The 21,298-nt window shown below is 40.7% G+C and overlaps 1 protein-coding gene across 1 annotated transcript in view; it reads right to left on the bottom strand.

The window, feature by feature from the left end:
* PTPRK (protein tyrosine phosphatase receptor type K) overlaps window positions 1-21,298 on the bottom strand; it is a 919,308-nt gene that overhangs the window by 102,087 nt on the left and 795,923 nt on the right. Inside the window, 1 exon segment of the mRNA XM_030196529.1 lies at window positions 8,925-9,085. Within this exon segment, the coding sequence (XP_030052389.1) occupies window positions 8,925-9,085 (161 nt within the window).

Consider the following 21,298-nt stretch of genomic DNA (forward strand, 5'->3'; position numbering starts at 1 on the left):
AATCTCCAACTTTGGAACTTACAAGACCAATACTTTAGCCAATAACAAGGTCCCATGTACGTCTTATTACTAAGATATAATATTCTATTAACAACTTAATAGTAAGAAAAGAAAAAAAAATGAATATTTATCACCTAAATTATCAAGAATAGTGGTGGGAAACCTCGGTCCTCAAGAGCCGCAACTCATCAGGTTTTCACCAATGAATATGCATGAGATTTGCATGCATTCCTCCACTGTATGCAAATAGATCTCATGCATATTCATTGACAAAATCCTGAAACCCCGACAAGGTTTCTGCCTAGAGGATCAAGATTGCCCACCTCTGATCTAGAACAGTACTGTTGCTGTTGGTAGACTCTTTGCTATATTAAAAGCAAACTGTAAACACTTCCATATTTGGCAAGAGGGGCACATGTACAATAAAGAGAAGGTGATAGTGGAGTAGCTAAGGCACAATGCTAAATCATAATATATTACTCATGAGCAACCAAACAGTAGACTGTAAAACAGAATACAAATCTGAGAAACAATATTTGTAAACTTTTTTTTCTTGTATTTTCAGATGTTAATACAAATTTTTTTTTTTTGTTCTTATATTCCACTGTTGCTTAGTTGGGGAAAAAAGAAACATGATTCCAGTACAGTGAAGCAGCAAGGAAAAGAACAGAATTATATGTATTTTATTTCACAACGATAGTCCTGTCTGCACAATTTAATCAATCTAGACAAGTTATAAGGGTCATGGTCTCAAGAACCCAACTCCTCTGGATCAAATTGATTTGCAGCCTGCGGCAATGGAGGGGAACTTCCTACCTAATGCTTTGGGTATGGGCTATGGGTCTCGCTGTGAAGTTGCACTACATTCACATGCTAGCATTTAACACACTTCAACTGTGAAAGTGAAGAAAATGAATTTAGGACAGAGTATACCCTGAATGGTTATGACAAAATGAGCATGGTATCTCAACACAGAATAAGCCTTCATGAACCATGCAATGAGATGAGATTCAATTGAGAATGGATGACAAAGGACTAGCGTTCTCACCTAACACAGCAGTCGGCACAAGCGGGTCATTGGGCACTGTAGGAAAACAAAGCTCATGAAGCCACACAATACTTTCAATTTTGTGTTCTTTAAACAAAAACCCAGTACTTCTTATAGGAACATGTATAAAGAGGCACTATACCAGATGTATTTGATAGGTCCACTGATTAACCAGCGTTCTATTTGTTCTTGTAAGGACACCACAATAATGTCAAATGCTGTTTTTTTTAATTATTCTGAAGAAATATTCAAATTCTGCCTTTTTTGCACTAATTAAGATATATAAATCTGCTTTAAAAAAAAAATTTGAGGTTACTTTTTGGGAAAGGCAGGCTGGTTATATTTGAAACACAAACTTACAGGAACAATTTGAATAAAAGGTATGGCATATTCAAGGTTAAAGGGGATGGATGACTCAAAAATACTTTTGAAGCTGTACAATAAAAAGTTAATCACAATAGCCTAACAGGTTTTTCACAAAGAAAAGAGCATGCTAGTTATAAAAATAAAACAAAAGAGAACCAGCTACTGTATACAAATGTTTAGTTCATTCAGACAAAACATCTGTATCGTACAGAAACAGTGCACAGGTGCGAGCCCCCACAGATCTTATCTCCATGGACAGGACTGCTCTTGGCTGTCTAGGTTTCAGTTACATGCTCATCATTTTGGTTCTCGGTTCAGTCTCTTTCTTTACCATATTATTATTCATTATAACAATGTCATATTTATTAACAGTTCACCAAAAACTGCACTGAGTGGTGTTCATAATCATACCCCACTGCTGTGTCTATCCCCAGGCAGTGAAAAATTACTACTACCTCAGAAACGTACTTGAGAAAGAAAAGAAGCACAGTTGTGCTGCCTCCTCCTTCAACAGCACAGAAACAAATAGCCCAGTATATCGTATACCAAAGGGACGAGGTGAAGGGAGGGGATATGAGATAACAAGTCAGCTATTTTTCTGAATTCTCAGCAGTGAAATGACAGTTATTTACTTTTTAACCGCAATTTTATTTTTAAATCCTGGTAATTATTCATTGCTTCTTTAGGTTTCCAGCTCAGGTGGAGCATGCTTCTACTGAGGCTGTGCTGCCACGATTTTCCCTTCTACCCATTTTTAAATCTGGCCCTCTGTGAGAAACGTGTAAATATATTGCTTTTTCACTTACCATAAGTGCAAAGATAAACTATATAGTTTAAGCCCTAACTATATTTGTGTAAGCCCTTTCTAGCAGAAATCATTACATTATAGCTGTCTGAATTACTAACAAAGGAACTCTGTTAGTTTAAAGAGACGTGTGCAAATTGATAAGAAGCTGAGACGTGGGGGGGGGGGGGGGGGGGGGGTAAAAAAGCACAAACTGCTGAGACACAGGACAGCTTCAAGGACAGGCCTTAGAACTAACAGCCAGGCATGAAACCATGATTGAATATCTGTGAACTATAAACAAAGGGAAGTGAAACATTCCATGTGCCAGACTGCTAAAGCAGAGCTTTCACATGGAAGTCTGCAGATAAGAAAATGCAACCTGAGCAGAAGAACCAACAATCGACAGAGGCTCAGGTTTGGTCCAAGGAAAATTTTAGAGGGCTGTCATATGATAATTAGCAATGAGGGGGTAAATGTGATTAATATCCAATGAGAAACTTTGGGGCAGATACTTAAATGTAACAAAGAATGAAAGGGTATATAACCTGAAACCCCCAAGGAAATGTGTGCCTGCTTGCTTTCAGAGACACCCATTCTTGCAAGAGTGTATTTTTGAAATAATAAATTAAGACTTGCTTCACCAATCTGATTTTGTAAGTCCTTTTTGGTATAGGTTCTCAGGTTATCTGGGGGCTGTTTATAACACCCTCAAATACAGACTTTAATTCAGCACAACTGCTGCCACGGTCATTTGCCTATTGAAACAGTTATTGTTACAGTGTACAACCCTAGCTCCCTCTGCTACCTGGCAACTGTACTTGTTAGGCCTGAACAATGACTGGGACTCTTTCCCCCTCCCTGCTATATTCTTCCTCCCTCAGTGGGGCTATGAACATTAACTCCACAGCATCATCATTCACTGGCAGGGTAGAGGAACTGAATCAGGATGCAGGAATTAAAATTTGATTTCTTGCAGCACTGCCACTTAGCCAATCAAACTAGACTCAACTATAATAATTTTTGATTGATATTATATCATATACTAGATCAGAAGTTCACAACCCAGTTCAAGTCTGTCTGGTTTTCAAGATATCCACAATGAATATGTATGAGACAGGGGCGTAGCCAGACCTTGGCGGGAGGGGGGGCCAGAGCCTGAGGTGGGGGGCACTGTTTAACTGCCTCCCCCTGCCACTTTGGACCCCCACCGCCGCCGCAACCACAACCCCCCCACCCCCGCATCAGGTACCTTGTTTGCTGGCGGGGGTCCCCAATCCCCGCCAGCCAAAGAGTCTTCTTCAGCGCCGGTCGACTCCAGCGCCTTTGTGGTGTGATCATCTGTTTCTGACGCCTTATGTCCTGCACCATACATGTAGCCCTGTGCAGAACATAAGACGTCAGAAACAGATGATCACACCACGAAGGCGCCGGAGTCGACCGGCACTGAAGAAGACTCTTCAGCTGGCGGGGATTGGGGACTCCCGCCAGCAAACAAGGTACCTGATGCGGCGGCGGGGGGTCAAATGTAGAGGGGGCCAGGGCATAATCTGTGGGGTCCCATGCCCCCGTGGCCCCATGGAGCTATGCCCCTGGTATGAGATACATTTGAATACAGTGTATGCAGCTATATCTCGTTGTGGGTATCTTTGAAAACCTGACTGGTTGGGTGTGACCAGGGTTGAGAGCACCTGTATTAGACAGTGTTGATAAAAAAAAAGAGTCTGTTAAATTAGGAAATCAGAGAGGGAGTGCTGTATTAGGTCACAACAAATGCTTTAAGTGATTCAGGATTGTCATTTGTATAACTAAAGTGCATAGGGACAAACTGATTTAGGCAGTGGCAGAGCAATGATCATCTGGGCCCCGGTGCATATTCTGATTTTGACCCCAGCCCATCAAAATTCCCCCAACACACATGGCATGCTCAGAAGCAGTTTGCATGTCTGTAGCTCTTCCTGCCTCTGGCTCAGAGATTGCAGCATATGGTCGTTGGTAAGAAAAGAAGCTTGACCACTAATTTCAGCACATGACATCCATTATGCTGCCATGTTGGTGGGCCAGTGACCCTTTCCCTATGCTCTTTTCTCATTTCAGGCTGCTGGTGGCCTTTAGGCCCTCTCCACATGAAGCCTGACGCATCTGAATTTTAGGTATTAATAACATGAGCAGATTTTCTCTCTGATAATTTTTGGTAGCTATGTTTCCTTTCTGAATTCCCAGGGATTAATTTTTGGAGAAACAGAACACAGTTCCGCCACTTTTTTAATTTCAAAACAATTTTTATCATCATATTAACCAGAACAACAATGCAGCAAATCAAAAATGCATCAAATAAAAGACTCCAGAGAAGCAGAAGATGTTCTGCTCCAATCCCTCCCTGCTCATGGCCCACCTGCCATCTTCCCCAGGGTCCTCTACCTTGTTGGCTACAAATTAAGCCCTGTGCATTCCAGTTCAACACCACTTAGCACCATGACCTGTTACACAATAGCTAAGGAAACTGGCATAGACATAAAACTAAATCTAATCCTTTCATAAACTGTTATGTTCAGTAGTTTACGGTATTTTACACAGAAATTATAAATGTATGAAAAAAGGTACAAATTTGTCTCTGCAAGAACCAAAATTCTAGGTAAGAATTTGTATTCACTTTCTTTTTCTTGCTGATGCGGTTACTTATATTTCAGGATTTTTTTAAACTCACAGCTAATATCGTACGCATTTCAAAATGATCTCAATAGCCTCAGATCACTAAAGCCACCCAAGATACTGCACTACTTTTGGGACAAGTAGATTTGATTTAGTTTCCCTGAGTGAAACACAATGGCAGCTTTTAGTATATATTTATGTGGGTCCTAAATTGAAATAGTTCTCCATCAGGCACACAGTTGGACAGTGTATAATTTAGCCACTGAGTGCACTTAAACACGGTTATTTGCTGAAGTCTGGTAACCGGGATAATGCTGAATCAGTTCACTTAAATATAATTAGGCCATGGTACTTAACATGTGCAGTAACCCTGGTAAATTGCATAAACCGTGTTACTACCGTAGTTTAGTGCACTTACCCTCTCATTCTATAACTTCAATGCTAAAACGTAACCACCACTTGTCTTAAAATTATGTTGATTGCTAATCTATAACTGAGGTGTACAACTTGCTTAAATGTGTAAATGCAAGGGTGTGTACACATGGGCGGAGCACAGGCAGGGCTCCCACCTACGTGTTAAAGCAGAGCTGCCAAGTTACCCATTCCAGGACGGGGACTTTTTGGCCAGTCCTGGATTTCTGCCAACCTGATCCTGGTGTATTACGTGACCTGCAGCACTGATTTCAATGGATAGAATCATGGACTGCAAATACTAAGGATCGGACTAAAAGGCTCCCTCCTGGAATGAGTCACTTGGCAACTCTGGCTAAAGTGTCACATTTATGCACACATATTATGCCTACCATTGACAGCTGTAAGTGGGTGTGCCTAATTGTAGACACATAAATGCTGATTTATGCTACTAGTCTATAATTTTGGCACCCAGGGACGGCTCAAGAGGTTCTAGCACCCCCATGGGAGGAGTATTGGGGTCAGGTATGTCACACCCTGTCAGCGAAAGGAAGAGGGAGGAGACGAGGGAGGAGGAAAGCACTGACGCTTTATGGACTTAACAAGGATCTGGGGTTCCTAGCCCATTATAAACCATAAAGCTGTATTTCTCTGTTGATCACCCCACCCCCTCACCTATCCACACCCATCCTGTTAAAATATCAATGATAGGCTTTGATGTCCCCATGCATACCTCCTACCCACCCCCATCCTCCCACCCTGTCAGACTGTCATAGTAATGCTTGAATGTTTTCACTTATATACACTGTCAGCTAGCACATTTGCTTATTTCCGATCTGACGAAGAAGGGCAACCTTCGAAAGCTAATCAAGAAATGTATTAAGTTATGTCCAATAAAAAAAGGTATCATCTTATTTTCTTTTCCATGTTTTATTTTGTTTGATTTCTATTGGTGCCCAGTTATAAATTTCCCTCTTAGTGATTACCCCTATTAAAACACATAAATTTAAAAATATGCATACTGGGCATTTTCCTACAAATGTTTGGTATTCTTGAGCTAGTGAAAGTGGAGGAGTGGCCTAGTGGTTAGAGCAGCGGTCTTCTATATCCAGAGGTGGCTGGTTCAAATCCCACTGCTGCTCCTTGTGACTCTGGGCAAGTCACTTAACCCTCCATTGCCTCAGGTACAAAATCAGATTGTGAGCCCTCCAGGGGCAGAGAAATACCCAATGTAACTCACCTTGAGCTGAGCTACTACTGAAAAAGGTGTGAGCAAAATCTAAATAAATCTAAATAAATAAATCTAAGTAGCAGATCTCCATATTCAGAGTTTGATTCCTAGAGCTAGCTCCTGCTCCTTCGCTCATTGGGGACTCAGGAAGTCACAGAGGAGAGGGTCATGGCCCCCAGGAGACAGGGAATCCCAGCCACTGCTTAACAAGAACATCCACTGGCTGAGTCAGGAGTGTATTAGGAGGGAGCTGAGGTTCATGCCTCTCAGACAGTGGACTGTTGTCAACAATAGATGAAAAAAGGTAACTGAAATGGAGGTGGGAGCAGGGCCAGCATTAGGGAGTGGCAAACAGGGTAATTGTCCTGGACCCCCATGTCATAGGGAGCCCCAAAACTGCATTCAGGTAGGCTCTGAAGCTACTTCCCCAGTAGCTGCAAATGAAAATCTCATACCACCATAAGGCCAGATTTGACAGGTTTGGGTTGAGCTGGAAGTTGTCAGGCAAATATTAAATACACAAAAGCGAATACCAGGCAATTCTTAAATACCTCAATATTAAGGGCAAAATACATACCGTATATACTCAACTATAAGTCGATCTCATGTATAAGTTGACAGAAGTTTTGGGATTAAAAATGGCCAAACATTACGTGACCCATGTATATGTCAAAGCCACACAGGCAGCATGTTCCTCTTTGCAGTACCCCTCCCCTCCCACATACACACAGAGGCAGCATGTTCTGATTTTTTCAGCACACAGCCAGCATGCACCCCTCACATACACTCAGTATACCAGTATCTCTCTGCTGATCCCCCCACTCCAAACACACCCACTATATTTGTCTCTGTTGCCCCCATACATACATACACCAAACTTGTCTTATTTTTCCACTGCCACTGATTCTCACATTCTGTACTGCTTGCAGCAAGCTTTCTGAGCAATTAAATTACCACCTTTTTAGCTGCTAAATTCTGGAATGAATAGAATTGGTACATAAATTATGGAGACTACAATAGAAAGCTTGTCTTTTTTTAGTACTGTCATGAAAAGTTTAAAACCCCCCCCCCCCCCCCACACACACACACAAAACAAGAGAATGCAGAGCCAAGAGGAAGATGGAATGATATAGAAAATCCCAATTTCTTTATATATAGGTAGATTGATAGATCTATATCTATCTATATATCTACTGATTTATATCCATCTCTACATATACATAGATATAGGTATCTTTATTGAGGCATTGGAGATGTTAACAATAAATGTGACTCAAACATAGATGTGAATACACTTCCACACCCCCAATAAATTCAGATTACAAATGCACAATCCATAACACAAGATACAAGATAATTATCAATAACAGACACTAAAATTTAATATTGAACAAAGAGGAGAGTATTTGAAAAAGGTCCCCAAGCTTAAGCCAACCCCCTTAATGTTTCTTTCCATTATATGCCCCTTGAACCCCCTGCCCCCTTTATTCCCACATGCACACACTTTATAGCCACACGGTCATGTCCATTTTCCATATCTATCCCAGTTCCTCTCATACTCGCACTTTGAGCCTTTTGCCAAAAGTTAGCTTTCTTGCTAGGGGTAGTACCTGCTCAGATCAATGGAATTAGCCTTCATAAAGCTGAATCACTTTTCTTACAACATCTATTATGGCTTAATCTTAAATTTGCACCCAGCACTGTGGGGGTGGGTCTCTTTCTTCTACCCAGAATTTTAGAATATCTCTTCACAAAGAGGAGGGCAACATAAAAAAAATAATTTGTGTTTCATCTCTGGAATATTTTTGGCCAATCCAAGCAGTAGGCTGTAACTCCACTCTATTCGAACCTGTACAATTGACCTCTCCCTAAATTGACCCCCCTCCACATACCTTCAATTCTTAAGTCTTCCACAGAGTACCAGCAGTGCAGTGGTACACCAAGGCTGCCTGAGGTCTGCTCCGGAGAGCGCCCTCTAACACACTTCAACTTCCTGGTTGAGGCATGGGAGGGATATGTTGGAGGATACGCTCTTGAGCAGACCTCAGGTGACCTTGGTGTACCGCTGCACTGCTGGTGCTCTATGGAAGACTTCAGAATTAAAGATACATCAGAAAGCAAGCGGGCCAGCCCCAGGGTGGGGGGGATTACCGTAAATTATTGTTTTTTTTAATAGCTTCTACGGGTATAACCCATAGATAAGGCAACCCCGGGTTTTTGAAAGGATTTTTTGTTCTAAATTTTTCAACTTATAGTTGAGTATATATGGTAAGTATACACTGGAGAAGAAGACATCTATAGTGATAATATTTCTATTTTATAACAGAGAATGACTGAAAGAGGTCCAGAAAGACCTGCTAGACTAGATTTGCCTGTGGAAAACACTCCTTTCTCTGTAAATCTAAAATCTTAGCTGCCACTGCTGTACTTACATCTTGGATTAAAGTTATGTGAATCCATGAAGGTGATGGAGAGCGGATCCTCTGCATGAAGCGTGCTTTGATCAGCGTAACTCCGATCCATGGCATTCACCATGTGAGTCATTTCCTGGCGTGTGTTTCCCATGGCATCCTTCCTTTTTTTAGCAAGCTTACTGTGAAAAGACAGGAAAAAATGTAGTGAGCTTATTCATCTTTTAAGAGACAACATGTATTTGACAGTTTTCTTGGTGATCGAGTTTTACTAGGAGAAGGATAAGGAGAGGCTCAGTGACCTCAAGCACACACTAAAATAAAAGTAGGCAAGCTTGACAACTACACAGTTGTCTTATGCCTCACAATAAAAATCCCCATTGATCCTGTGGCTTTTCTGTAGAAAGCAATTATACTTTTACATGAAAACATAGCTGTTGTAAAATCTGGTCTTCAAGATGCGTTTGCCCTGAGAACCAGATTAATTTTCATACTGCAGAATCTCAAGGACTAAGTTAAACGCAAATCTTTTGTTTTGATAATAACCTGTATGTTTTACTCATCTCTTTCAACCATCTCCTTGTTCTGCTAATTAAACTAAATTTAATCTCTTCATTCTCATTTTTTAGTTATCAAATTTTATTTTAAGGCTCATGTTACCAGCTGTCACTTTCCTCTGATTTTATGTTTAAAACATTTTTATTGATGACAAGTATAATAGAAACCACAACAAAGCAATCAACAGTCATCAGGAAAACATTTTGCGAAAAGAATTTCTCCCCTCTCCAACCCAAATACCACATATTCAAAACTTTAATCCATAATCAGAAGGCCTGTGTTCTTATGACCTTCTGAATTTAAACAAAACAAACAACTTGCCCACAGATTCATTGTCTACATCAGGATCCCTAAGGCCTCTCGAAGAGTTTAACACCCTGCTATGAGCTCTAGGTGACAAGGATTGTATATAGTTATCCCATATTAATAAAAAACTTCTCTTATGCTTAAAAGATACCCCAAGTCGTTATAGGCAATGTATGATCATACTCCAACAATTTTGTTTCTTAGTATAATTAACTTCACCTGACCCTCAGCGGTTCCGCTTCTCAATATTCATTGGCAAGATTTATGCCCCCACCTCATCTTTGGGCATTAGGCGTATGGATATATTTTTTAAACTTTGAAAATCTTATATTTCTTAAATCTTATCAACTCCTAACATTTCTCACAATAATGAATATGACTGCACTCATAGACTGAAAAGGCCTTACACAGTTCCCATAGAAGCTTACAGGTCTGAAGGTGTTGCTTCACTGTCATTAGTTTACCCTGGTTACTTAACTAAATTTGGGAGTGAATTGTGGTTTTGGCTGATCACTGAATAAAGGTAGTAATAAATCTGTACTCAAATTGCTTTTGCTTCCCTTGCATTTATAAGAACATAAGAATAGCAATACTGGGTCAGACCAATGGTCCATCTAGCCTAGTATCCTCTTTCCAACAGTGGCCAATCCAGGTCACAAGTGCCTGACAGAAACCCAAATAGTAGCAACATTCCATGTTACCAATTCCAAGGCAAGCAGTGGCTTCCCTCAAGTGTCTCAATAGCAGACTATGGACTTTTCTTCCAGGAACTTGGTCCAAATCTTTTTTAAACCCAGATATGCTAACTGCTGTTACTACATCCTCCGGCAAAGAGTTCCAGAGCTTCATTATTATTTGAGTGAAAAAATATTTCCTCCTATTTGTTGTAAAAGTATTTCCATGTAACTTTATTGAGTGCCTGTACTTTTTGAAAGAGTGAACAAAAAAAAAATTGATTCACTTCTACTCGTTCACCACCATCCAGGATTTTGAAGATCTCAACTGTATCTCCCCTCAGCTGTCTCTTTTCCAGGCTGAAGAGCCCTACCCTCTTTAGCCTTTCCTCATATGAGAGGAGTTCCATATCCTTTTATCATTTTGGTCACTCTTCTTTGAACCTTTTCTAATTCCGCTGTATCTTTTTTGAGATACAGTGACCAGAATTAAACGCAAACACTATTCCAAGTGTCCTGCCCTTCTCCCACTGCTGAGATCCAACTCTTACCTTAGTCCAGCTTTGAATAATCAAGTGCTAGAGAAGGGTTATTTTTCAGTGCTGAATACAAGCTAGATTTTAGATAAAAGAAAAAAAGCTGCCATCCTCTAAATTCTGGGCAAGTTTAGACCACTGGTTTTCAAACCTGTCCTGTGGGGCACCTGCAAGTAGTGCCTTCAGGATATTCTTAATGAAAACCATTAAATAGATTTGCATGCCTACTATGCCCATTATATGCAAATCTCTCATGCTTATTCATTAATACAAAATTTATTTTATCCAGGTAAAGTTTCAAAAATAACACTTATAAAAAGTTTTTGTGAAGGTGCTCAGAAAAACCTTTGTAACCTTAAAGTGAAAAACACACATAATGGTCACCGTTAGCCATCATAGCCCTTCCTCATTGGTTTAAAACAGCAGTCCTTGATAACACAGTCCGATATTCACTTTTCAATTAACAGAACTATCGTCCAACAAGAGTGTCAAAAATATTGGAGGCACTATATCTAGCACTGAGTGACGAGTCCCGTAACGTCTTCCAGCAGTAATTTGCATCATCCAGTTGATTAACAGCTGCATTGTGTTTTGACACTCATGATGAACAATAGTTCTTTTAATTGAAAAGTGAATTTGTGAGTGTGATAGCAAGGATGGTGTTTTAAACCAATGACGAATCAATGGAAGATATGATAGCTAATGGTGACCATTATGTGTGTTTTTCACTTTAAGGTCACAAGAGTTTTCTGAGCACCTTCACAAGAACTGTTTATAAGTGTTATTTTTGAAACTTTACCTGGGTAAAATAAATTTTGTATCAATGAAGTTGTTATCCAGGGTTATGTTTAAATAAAGTTGTGGTTATAAAATCCCAATAAAAAACTATTTGAGATATCAGAAGCTAAGGGATTGTTAGGCAATGGCAGGGTAGGAGTCAGCCTCTGGATTGTCGGGAGAGACCATCAGTAAGATTTTAGCGGGTAACCACCTTTTTGATGCCTCAGAAGTAGGTGGAGGATCCACTGATTGGACAGAAATATATAAGATCAATAAAGCCCTGATTTGAGCAGAATTACATGCTGTAGCTCTAGTAGAGTACTGTCATGTTAGAAGAGTATCACGTGGTTTATGAATTAATAAATACCCTCAGTTTTTGGATGAAGAGGAGTACATTCAGAGGTGGAATGCATTTCTAATAAAACGTTCATTACACTTAATGCTTTTAAATATTGTTATCTTGAGCAAGAAAATAGAGGATCAACAGAAACTGCTCAAAGATAAGCTTGATCAGGTGAACACTAATGTTGAGCCCACAGTTTCTGACCAACATAATCGGGAACTTATTAAACAGATGGATAAATATCAGATGGTGCAATGACAACAAAAGATTAGAAAAAATAAACATGATAAGAATGATTACACAAAAGGATATGTTTTATAGCTGGATGGATAAATCACGCTATCGAAAACCCATGGCTAAATTAGTGGGCTTTCATTTTTGTTCTAATGATTCTTCCAGTGAAGATCAGGCAGTAACTAATAAGAATTTCTCAGATGTTTTACCATCAGTGGAAGGAGGAGGAAACAAATTAATCAATCGATCACTGAATGCTGTGTTTTTAATTTGTCATCTAAATTACTGATGGCAGAACAACTTGAAGTTCTGAATCTTGGTTTATCATTTGTTCCCGCATCAGCTCATGATTCTTTTGAAGTTCATAAACATCTGCAGTGGGTTTTTTTTGGTTGTTGAGACTGAAAATATATTTTGCCGATTCCTCCGATGAAGTGATGCAAGGGGAGATTCAATTACCTAGAATGAGATTGACTTGGACTCCACCGGTTCCGGTGGACCCTATTTTGGAAACTTTTGAGAAATTAGTTCTACCTGATATTGCTGAGCTTGAGAAGAGACAATCAAGACAATATTTTAATTTAACAAAACAAAGAGATGTAATAAAAAAAACTTTCAGCGGGATCAATCACTGATAATTAAACATGTGGATAAGGGTGGTATTATTGGACAGGGATGGGTATGTACATGAAGCCTTTAGTCAATTGAGAGATACCCAATTTTATGTACAATTGTAAGGAGATCTTTCAAAAATGTTTCAGGAGCAAATATGGGAGGTGTTAGTAAGAGCTAATCAGGAGGGGATACGTTCAATAAAAGAATTTAAATATTTAGAAACAACTGTCTGGCTAAACGTTTGTAGCTATCTTGCCTAAGGATTCCCAAGATAGAGCACACTTGTCCACTGGGCTTGTTTTACTGGTGGCTTTGGAAGTATCTTAGGTCCCCCTCCTATGCTTCAGCTTGATAAAGACAAATTTCATCATTTAATTAATGCGTTTTTAAATTCACGGCTGGACTATGCAAATGTAGTGTACGCAGGAATATGTCAGACTAATCTAAAGAGATTTCAGACATGAGAAAACATGGCCATTAGGTTGTTAGGCAATCTTAAAAAGTACGATCATATAACACCATTATATAAAAGTTATCACTGGTTATCAGTAATGCAAAGAATTAAGTTTAAGGTATTGAAACTGGCACACACTGAGTACTATTATTGTCAGCCACCTTATTTACATTCATTGGTGCCTCCTTATATCCCAAATAGGGCTCTAAGAACTCTCATGCCTCACCAAACCAGGTTTTTAAGGGAATGGACCGGTAAGAGGACTCTTATTTAGCACCATATTCATGCAATGAACTGTCTCAAGAGATTTCAGGTGAAGCTGATCTGAAATCATTAAAAGGCTATTGAAAATTGACTATGCTGGGAGTGGCTTCGGCCATGATGCATAACACATGCAACAGAATGTTATGAGGTTGAGATTTTGTGATGAATGCTTTTCTCTGTTGTCTGAGTAGGCTATCCTATCATAGCAATGGCATTCCTTTTTAATTTTAGATTTTTAAAAGTAAACCGCTTTATTCTGAATAAGATAAGCTGTATATTGAATTTAATAAACAATGTGACTATGCTGCAGCCATAATAATAATGCAGCTCTGGACTGTGTAGGTCCTTATCCACTGGTATTTTCCATTACTATGTTACAAAAAATAGCCGCCAGACTGAACCAAGAAAGTGATGAAGATAAGCTTGCTGCAGTTATCTTGACACCTTTTCCCTACTATTTTTAGATCACATTAAATTTGACAGAACAGTATAATGCAGGTGTCAGAACTAGCACACAGCTCCCTCACAGAAATGAGGTGCACACTGTGAAAAGCTGAATCAGTTGACGAGGTTGGAATAGTCTATTGTTCCTTGTTCGTATTTCCTTTCTATATGAGAGAATATTTAGATCTGTCTGAAAGTACATTTGATTTCAACCTCCTAAGGTCTCTTCCAGCTTGCTTCATAACTAGCCCAGCTGCAAACTTTTTCATTATGTGCCATGATAACAGCCTAGGGAAATATTGTGCAGACATTCCACATGGATTGAGATCTGCTGCAGCCACCATTCAAGGAGACCTGCCACATTGTTTTCACTTTAATAAAACTGCACTAAAATCTTATACTGACTTAGCTTTTCGGCACACTTCCAAACACCATATTCAGGCCTCAGAATTATGTTCATCTGCATACAGTTTCACTAATACACTGGATAAATATTTACATGGTTAGAAATGAATGCTTAGGCATAGAAAATGGATTTTTAAACCACTTTCTTTGTTTTATGAATTCTTTCAATGCGAATTAGAATGTTTACATTTGATTTTATTTTGCCATTGTCAAACAATAAACCTCTTGTTGGCAGTTTTAAAGCAATGAGACCTCTCTCGTACACATTCTCTCTCAGAAAGATACATCTGGAAAACACATGAAACACCTAAAATAGGTTCCACTCCAAACACTACTAAGCCTCTTCCTTCAGTAGCATATTGCAGCTATAGTTTGCTTTCTCTCTGGAGAGGGTGACATACAGTAGAAGACATTATTATAATGGAGGTTTAGCTGTGAAATAAGTAGGTACTGCTTAGGTCTGTTGCAGTGCTAGAGGCATCACCACCACCCACTTTGATGCGGACAGCAGATGGCAATGTTTTCCCTCCTTAAAAGTCAATGTATCCTTTGAAGGTGTTGTGACATGGAGATCACAGGATGTCAAGCAAATTGTATAATGTCCAGCCACTGGGTTTTCAAATCCTCATCATTCTCCATCTCACACTAGTAGAAAGCCAATGTGCTATCATCAATGCCCAGATTCTTCAAGCTGCTATTTAACCCAAGGAGTGGAAGAGTAATCTAGTGGTTAGTGAAGTGACCTGAGACCCTGGAGAAACTGGGTTCAATTCCTACTGAAGCTCCTTGTGACTCTATACCTAGGATAATGGAGGGTTAAGTGACTTCCCCAAAGTACCTACCTGCTTTGTTTGTAAGCACAGAAAGGCAGTATATTAAATCCCATCCCCTTTCCCAGGATCTTGAGGGTCCAGGGAGGAATTTTCTTTCTAGAACTGGAGTTATTAAAGCATGTTTCCAACAAGTTGAAACAAGTCCTGATTCTAAAGAATTATTGACTTAACTCTCCATTGCCTTAGGTACAAAACAAGTACCTATATAATATGTAAACCACTATATCAAGTCCCATTCCCCCCTTTCCATCCCCTATACCAGCATCGATCAAAATCCTTTCTAGTGTTCCAGACACACACCACTATTTGGTGATTTTAACATAATTGGAACTCAAAACTGTGCCAAGTGAACCATATGTAAGGAAAGGGAAGGGATGGGAAGGGGAAAGACCAACTCTAATAGCCTCTTTCTCTAGACTAAATTAAGAGAACATGGGCTCATCAGCAATATTAAATACCACTAAAACAACCAAGCACAAGACCTCATAGCAACATTCAAAATCTAAGCATTGGCAATTGCACCACTACGTCACTGTTTATGTCTGGCTAACAGCTGGGATATGCTTAGTAGCGTGGACTTAATGGATGGGTTGACTGCCATTATTTATGTTGCTATATTCCACTTGAAGTTCAAGACATGCAGACAAATGTATGCTGTGGGCCAGCCAAGCAGATCATTATATAAGCACTCCTCTCATTATCTATCAGAGAATCCAAATGAATAAACCCAGGCAGGTAGGAGCTAGGAGGAAAAATGCACTGCCTTATGATGAAAATTGTGCAGCTAATTACCTTTTGGCCTCAACAATTGTTACTTAACACACATTACAGTTCATCACAATAAACTGAACTCTGCCTCTTAACTTGCAGTTGAGTGGCTCACTTGAAATAAGATTCAAATTATAAAACATTATTAAGGTAAATAAAATGAAAATGAAGATGAGGATGCTAAGACCTTCTTAACTGGAAGAGTGTATACTGGTAACAGAATTCCATCAATGCACAATGACCATTTTAAAATGTATAATACGAATGATATGTAATGAGCCATTTTGACAGAAATTTGAAAGCGTGAAGCAGAGCCCACTGCAGTGATAATAGAAAGTTCTGGGCATACAAATTCCCATGATAAAGCTGTATAGTGAAACGGGAACCCCAACAGGATTTGTCCAGATAGATGCTTATGTACATACTCTTTAAACTGATTTTCCTAAAGACGGTTTTGATACAGAGATAGCATTGCACAAAAATAACAAAGATTGTGTGTTGAATAAAACTTTTTATGGGAGGTGTTTTGGCAAGTAATTATAAGGGAGTCTGTTGAGACTATAACTCTAAGATTGATATGTCTGAAGACAATTTCTGAGGACTTTTCCTCCTTTTCACAATTTATACATTTTCTACACTTACCGTTCATTCATAGTTTTCCTTAGTGTGCAGTTACAAAATAAAACACAAAAAAACAATACAAAAATGACAGATGAAAAACAAAAGTAGAAGTGTATTAACACTTGGGTATGAAATTTTTAGATGATATCAAAAGCATGAGAAAAATAATAAGATGTCACTTTGTCCCTGAAGAGCAAATAATCTATCTACTTGCCAAATTTTGCACAGCAGGCTACTCCAGAGGGCAGGAACTGCAACTGAAAAAGCTCTAGCCCATGTTTTGGTTACATGAGCTGCTTTGAATGATGGAATAGACAACAGAGCTTTGCCAGAAAACCCAAGCTGATTTACAGGGCAGTACTCAGTGAGCACCTCTATAAGAGGTCCTTTTGCCAAGCTGTGGTAAAAAAGGCTCTGCAGTAGTGGCAGAGACTGTTTCTGCTGCACGCCAGGGCCCTTTCTACCACAGAGGGTAAAAAGCCCCTAAACAAGACATGGCCATGCGGGGGAACACTTACTGCCATCCACAGAGATGGCGGTAAGGGCTCCTGCAGTAACTGGACAGCACTAGAAACTATGGAATTATTTATTTTCTGCAGCGCCGGAAATGGCATGCACTCGAGGCAGAACTACCACCTGGGGGGGGGGGGGCTGCGTTGGGCCAGCGGTAGTTCCAGGTCGCCATGTGGCAACCCTTTAGTAAAAACAGCCCCTAAAATCCTTAGACACTACATCCCTTTGTACCTGTGCACTGAAATTAATATTAAATCAGATTCTACTCGACTAGAATAATATGGTCTTGAAACTGGGGCAACTAAGGAAGCAGGTGGCAACATTTTATATGAGCTGCAATATTCAAATCTGATACATAGGAAGTCGTGTATTACGGTAATCAATGTGTATCAACACCAATGTGTACAGGACAGTAATGTCATCAATAGGTTGAAGCAGTCACAGCTCACAGAATGTAGTTTTAATAAAGGCTTTAACCTGCATGTATTCATGGACAATCTAGAATCAAGAAATATTTCCAGGCTTCTCATCTCTGAATGCAATGAAACTTTATTATTGTCTATCCAGATGCAGACACGAGTTTTCAGTAATAGGAGTATGTGCCACCAATATAATCTTTGTTTTTTAACAAATTCAGGGGTAATTTGTTTGACAGCAACCATTCCTTGATTATACTGACAATTTTAAATAGCATCAATAACTAAATCATAATTATTTTGGTGGGAAGTCAATCCATACATCATACCTATAGAAACAATTTTAAAGTTTCTAGGAAGGAATAGAATAGGCTTTACTGAGAGACATCGTTCTATGAAACTTCAGAGCTTGAGCGTACATCCCCAATTCTTACTTGAAGCAATCAAACCATTTCAGTATGAAACTTGCAGTGCCAAAATCTGCAACTGTCTCAACAAAGTTTCATGGTAAAGAGGGTCAAATGCTGAACAGATATCCAAAGACACAAAAAAGGAACGCTCTTCCTTTAACCAATAACTGTTGTATAATATTGATTGCTGAAATCAAGAGTTTTACAGTATTATGAACTTTTGGGAAGTCAAACTGACATGTGTCTCTCTTATCTGCACCCTTCTCCTCCACTGCTAACTCCAGACTCCGTTCCTTTTATCTTGCTGCACCATATGCCTGGAATAGACTTCCTGAGCCGGTACGTCAAGCTCCATCTCTGGCCGTCTTCAAATCTAAGCTAAAAGCCCACCTTTTTGATGCTGCTTTTAACTCCTAACCCTTATTCACTTTGTTCAGAAACCTTATTTTATCATTCTCACTTTAATATTCCCTTATCTCTTGTTTGTTCTGTCTGTCCTAATTAGATTGTAAGCTCTGTCGAGCAGGGACTGTCTCTACATGTTCAAGTGTACAGCACTGCGTACATCTAGTAGCGCTTTAGAAATGATAAGTAGTAGTAGTAGTTTTATGCCCTCTCCTTTAAGAGCTTTCAACTGAAAGAGATCCACCTACTGTGTGTTTATACCATAGAGGCATCTAAATGTCTCTGTCATTAACACCCTTCTCCTGGTTTTGTTCATATGCTTTTTGATGAAGACCACTGACCAATTTTAGTTGCCACTCTCTCGACCAACTCCATTCCGTTTGTATCTTTTTGAAGGTGTAGTCTCCAAAATTATACTCCAAATGAGGTCTCACCAGAGACTTCTACAGGCAATGTTCTCCCCATGAGCTTTTAACAGGTGTGCCATGTGTCTGATTCTACTGACCACCTAGCTACTTTATAATACAGTGCAGTACTTCCCTGCCTCAACCCAGCTACTACTTCATGTCACCCGGCTGGGAAAAATTTCTGAAGAGAACACTGTAGGGAGCAAAGTTGCCAGGTGGGCGGTTTTCCCGCCCAATTGGGTGGTTTTCCGCGACCCGCTGCGAATCGCGGGTTTTTGGGCTATTTTTGGAGTTTTTGTGTGGTTTTTTGGGCCGCGGGGGGTGGGGCTGACATTTTGGGCGGGGTTTGATGATGTTTTGGGCAGGGTTGATGATGGAGGAAGCGGGGTTGATGATGGCGGGGGCGGGGGTGTGAACATTTTGGGCGGGTTTGGGGACTGGGTAATTGGCAACACTGGGTGGGAGGCGGGGATAGTGCTGGGCAGACTTATACGGTCTGTGCCCTGAAGAGGACAGGTACAAATCAAAGTAGGGTATACACAAAAAGTAGCACATATGAGTTTATCTTGTTGGGCAGACTGGATGGACCGTGCAGGTCTTTTTCTGCTGTCATCTACTATGTTACTATGTTATGTTACCTGCTTTTCCCTGTTAACCATTCCACTCTCTATGCACCCATGCATCTTTCTGCCTTTCGGCATTGCATTTCCAACCTGTTGGCCATCTTATGATCATCAGATACAATCACCTCCAAGTTTAGAGTCTTCTTTTCTGCAAAGAAGTATTTCATCCCTTATACTATACTACTCCCTTGGGTTTCTGCACCTCAAATGCTTGACCCTGCACTTTTTTTTTACCATTAATTCTTAGCTGCCAAATTCTAAACCAATCTTCAATTCTTCATTACCTACACTTTCCAGAGTGTCTACCCTATTACAAATCTGGTCATCTGCAAAGCAGCAAACCTTACATGCCAGTCCTACCATAATTTGCTGAAAATAATGTTAATAACCAGACCAAGAAACAGTGGCGTCGCGAGGGCAGCTGACACCCGGGGCGGGTCGCCGCTGCGCACCCCCCCCCGGGTGCAGCGCGGCGCACCCTCCTCCCTCCGGAGCGCAACCCCCCCCCCCCCCGAGAACATAACTGGAAGGTGGTGAGGGGCGGGCGGGAGAGCAATCTGCCGAGTGCACGCTGCTGGGGGGTGTCGGCGCCTGGCTAGTTCCCTACTCTCTCTGCCCCGGAACAGGAAGCAACCTGTTCCGGGGCAGAGAGAGCAAGGAACCAGCGAGGCGCCAACACCCCCCAGCGGCGTGCACCCGGGGCGGACCGCCCCACCTTCCTACGCCACTGCCAAGAAATGAACCCCGTGGCACACACCTGGTAACACTTTTATCCTCAGAGTGCACTCCATTTATCAGTATACTTTGTCACTTCCCACTCAAACAATTTCTTCCTCTGTCAGTCACTTTTGGGCTCATAACAAGGGCATTTAGGGGGGGGGGGGTGCAGTAACCCTTGTAGTACAGACATAGCTCTACCGTAAAATACTGTGGCACGGTATAATCAAGGAGCATGCAAATTAGCGTTATATTAAAATTGCGACAGTAATGCACAGCACATTGATTAATGTCACCTTTCCTGTTACTGCCTGAGCTGTTAAATCCCTGGTGTCTAGTGGTACCCTCCCCGATCCCTCCCCCAGCCTACCTGACGCACCTCCCAAGAGAGGCAGCAGTGATGCACGCTCCACCCTGCAGGACGATCAGATTCTGCATATGCTTGAGCCGAGCAGTGCAGCGGGTTTGCGAAGCCTCACAGGACTTGAAACCATGAGACTTCCCCTGCACTGTGCGGTTCAAGTACAAGCAGAGCCCAATTGCCATGAAGGGCAGAGAGCAGCAGTTTCTGGCAGCACTGTGAGTAACATATAAAGACAGGAGAGGGACATGAGAGAGATTGGTGAAAACTGGAGGGGTGGGTTATGAGAAGAGACAGACTGGGTGAAGAGGTATGAGAGAGAAACTGATGGGGACCCAGGCTATAATGATGGTGAAACAAAGAGGCACTTGTCTCTTTGCTTTTTTTTGTTTTGTTACATTTGTACCACGCGCTTTCCCACTCATGGCTCAATGCGGCTTACATGGGGCAATGGAGGGTTAAGTGACTTGCCCAGAGTCACAAGGAGCTGCCTGTGCCTGAAGTGGGAATTGAACTCAGTTCCTCAGTTCCCCAGGACCAAAGTCCACCACCCTAACCACTAGGCCACTCCTCCACTCCTTCACCTATCTAGAGGGTGTTGTCACACAGCTTTGGGAAGGGAGACCTCTGACTTTTGCAACTGATTAGCAGAGGCACTTTAATTAACTCATTAAAGTTTCTTTGCCCAAAGGCACCAAATAGGAAAAA

This window comes from Microcaecilia unicolor, chromosome 3 (genome assembly GCF_901765095.1).
Source record: "Microcaecilia unicolor chromosome 3, aMicUni1.1, whole genome shotgun sequence".
Lineage (NCBI taxonomy): Eukaryota > Metazoa > Chordata > Amphibia > Gymnophiona > Siphonopidae > Microcaecilia > Microcaecilia unicolor.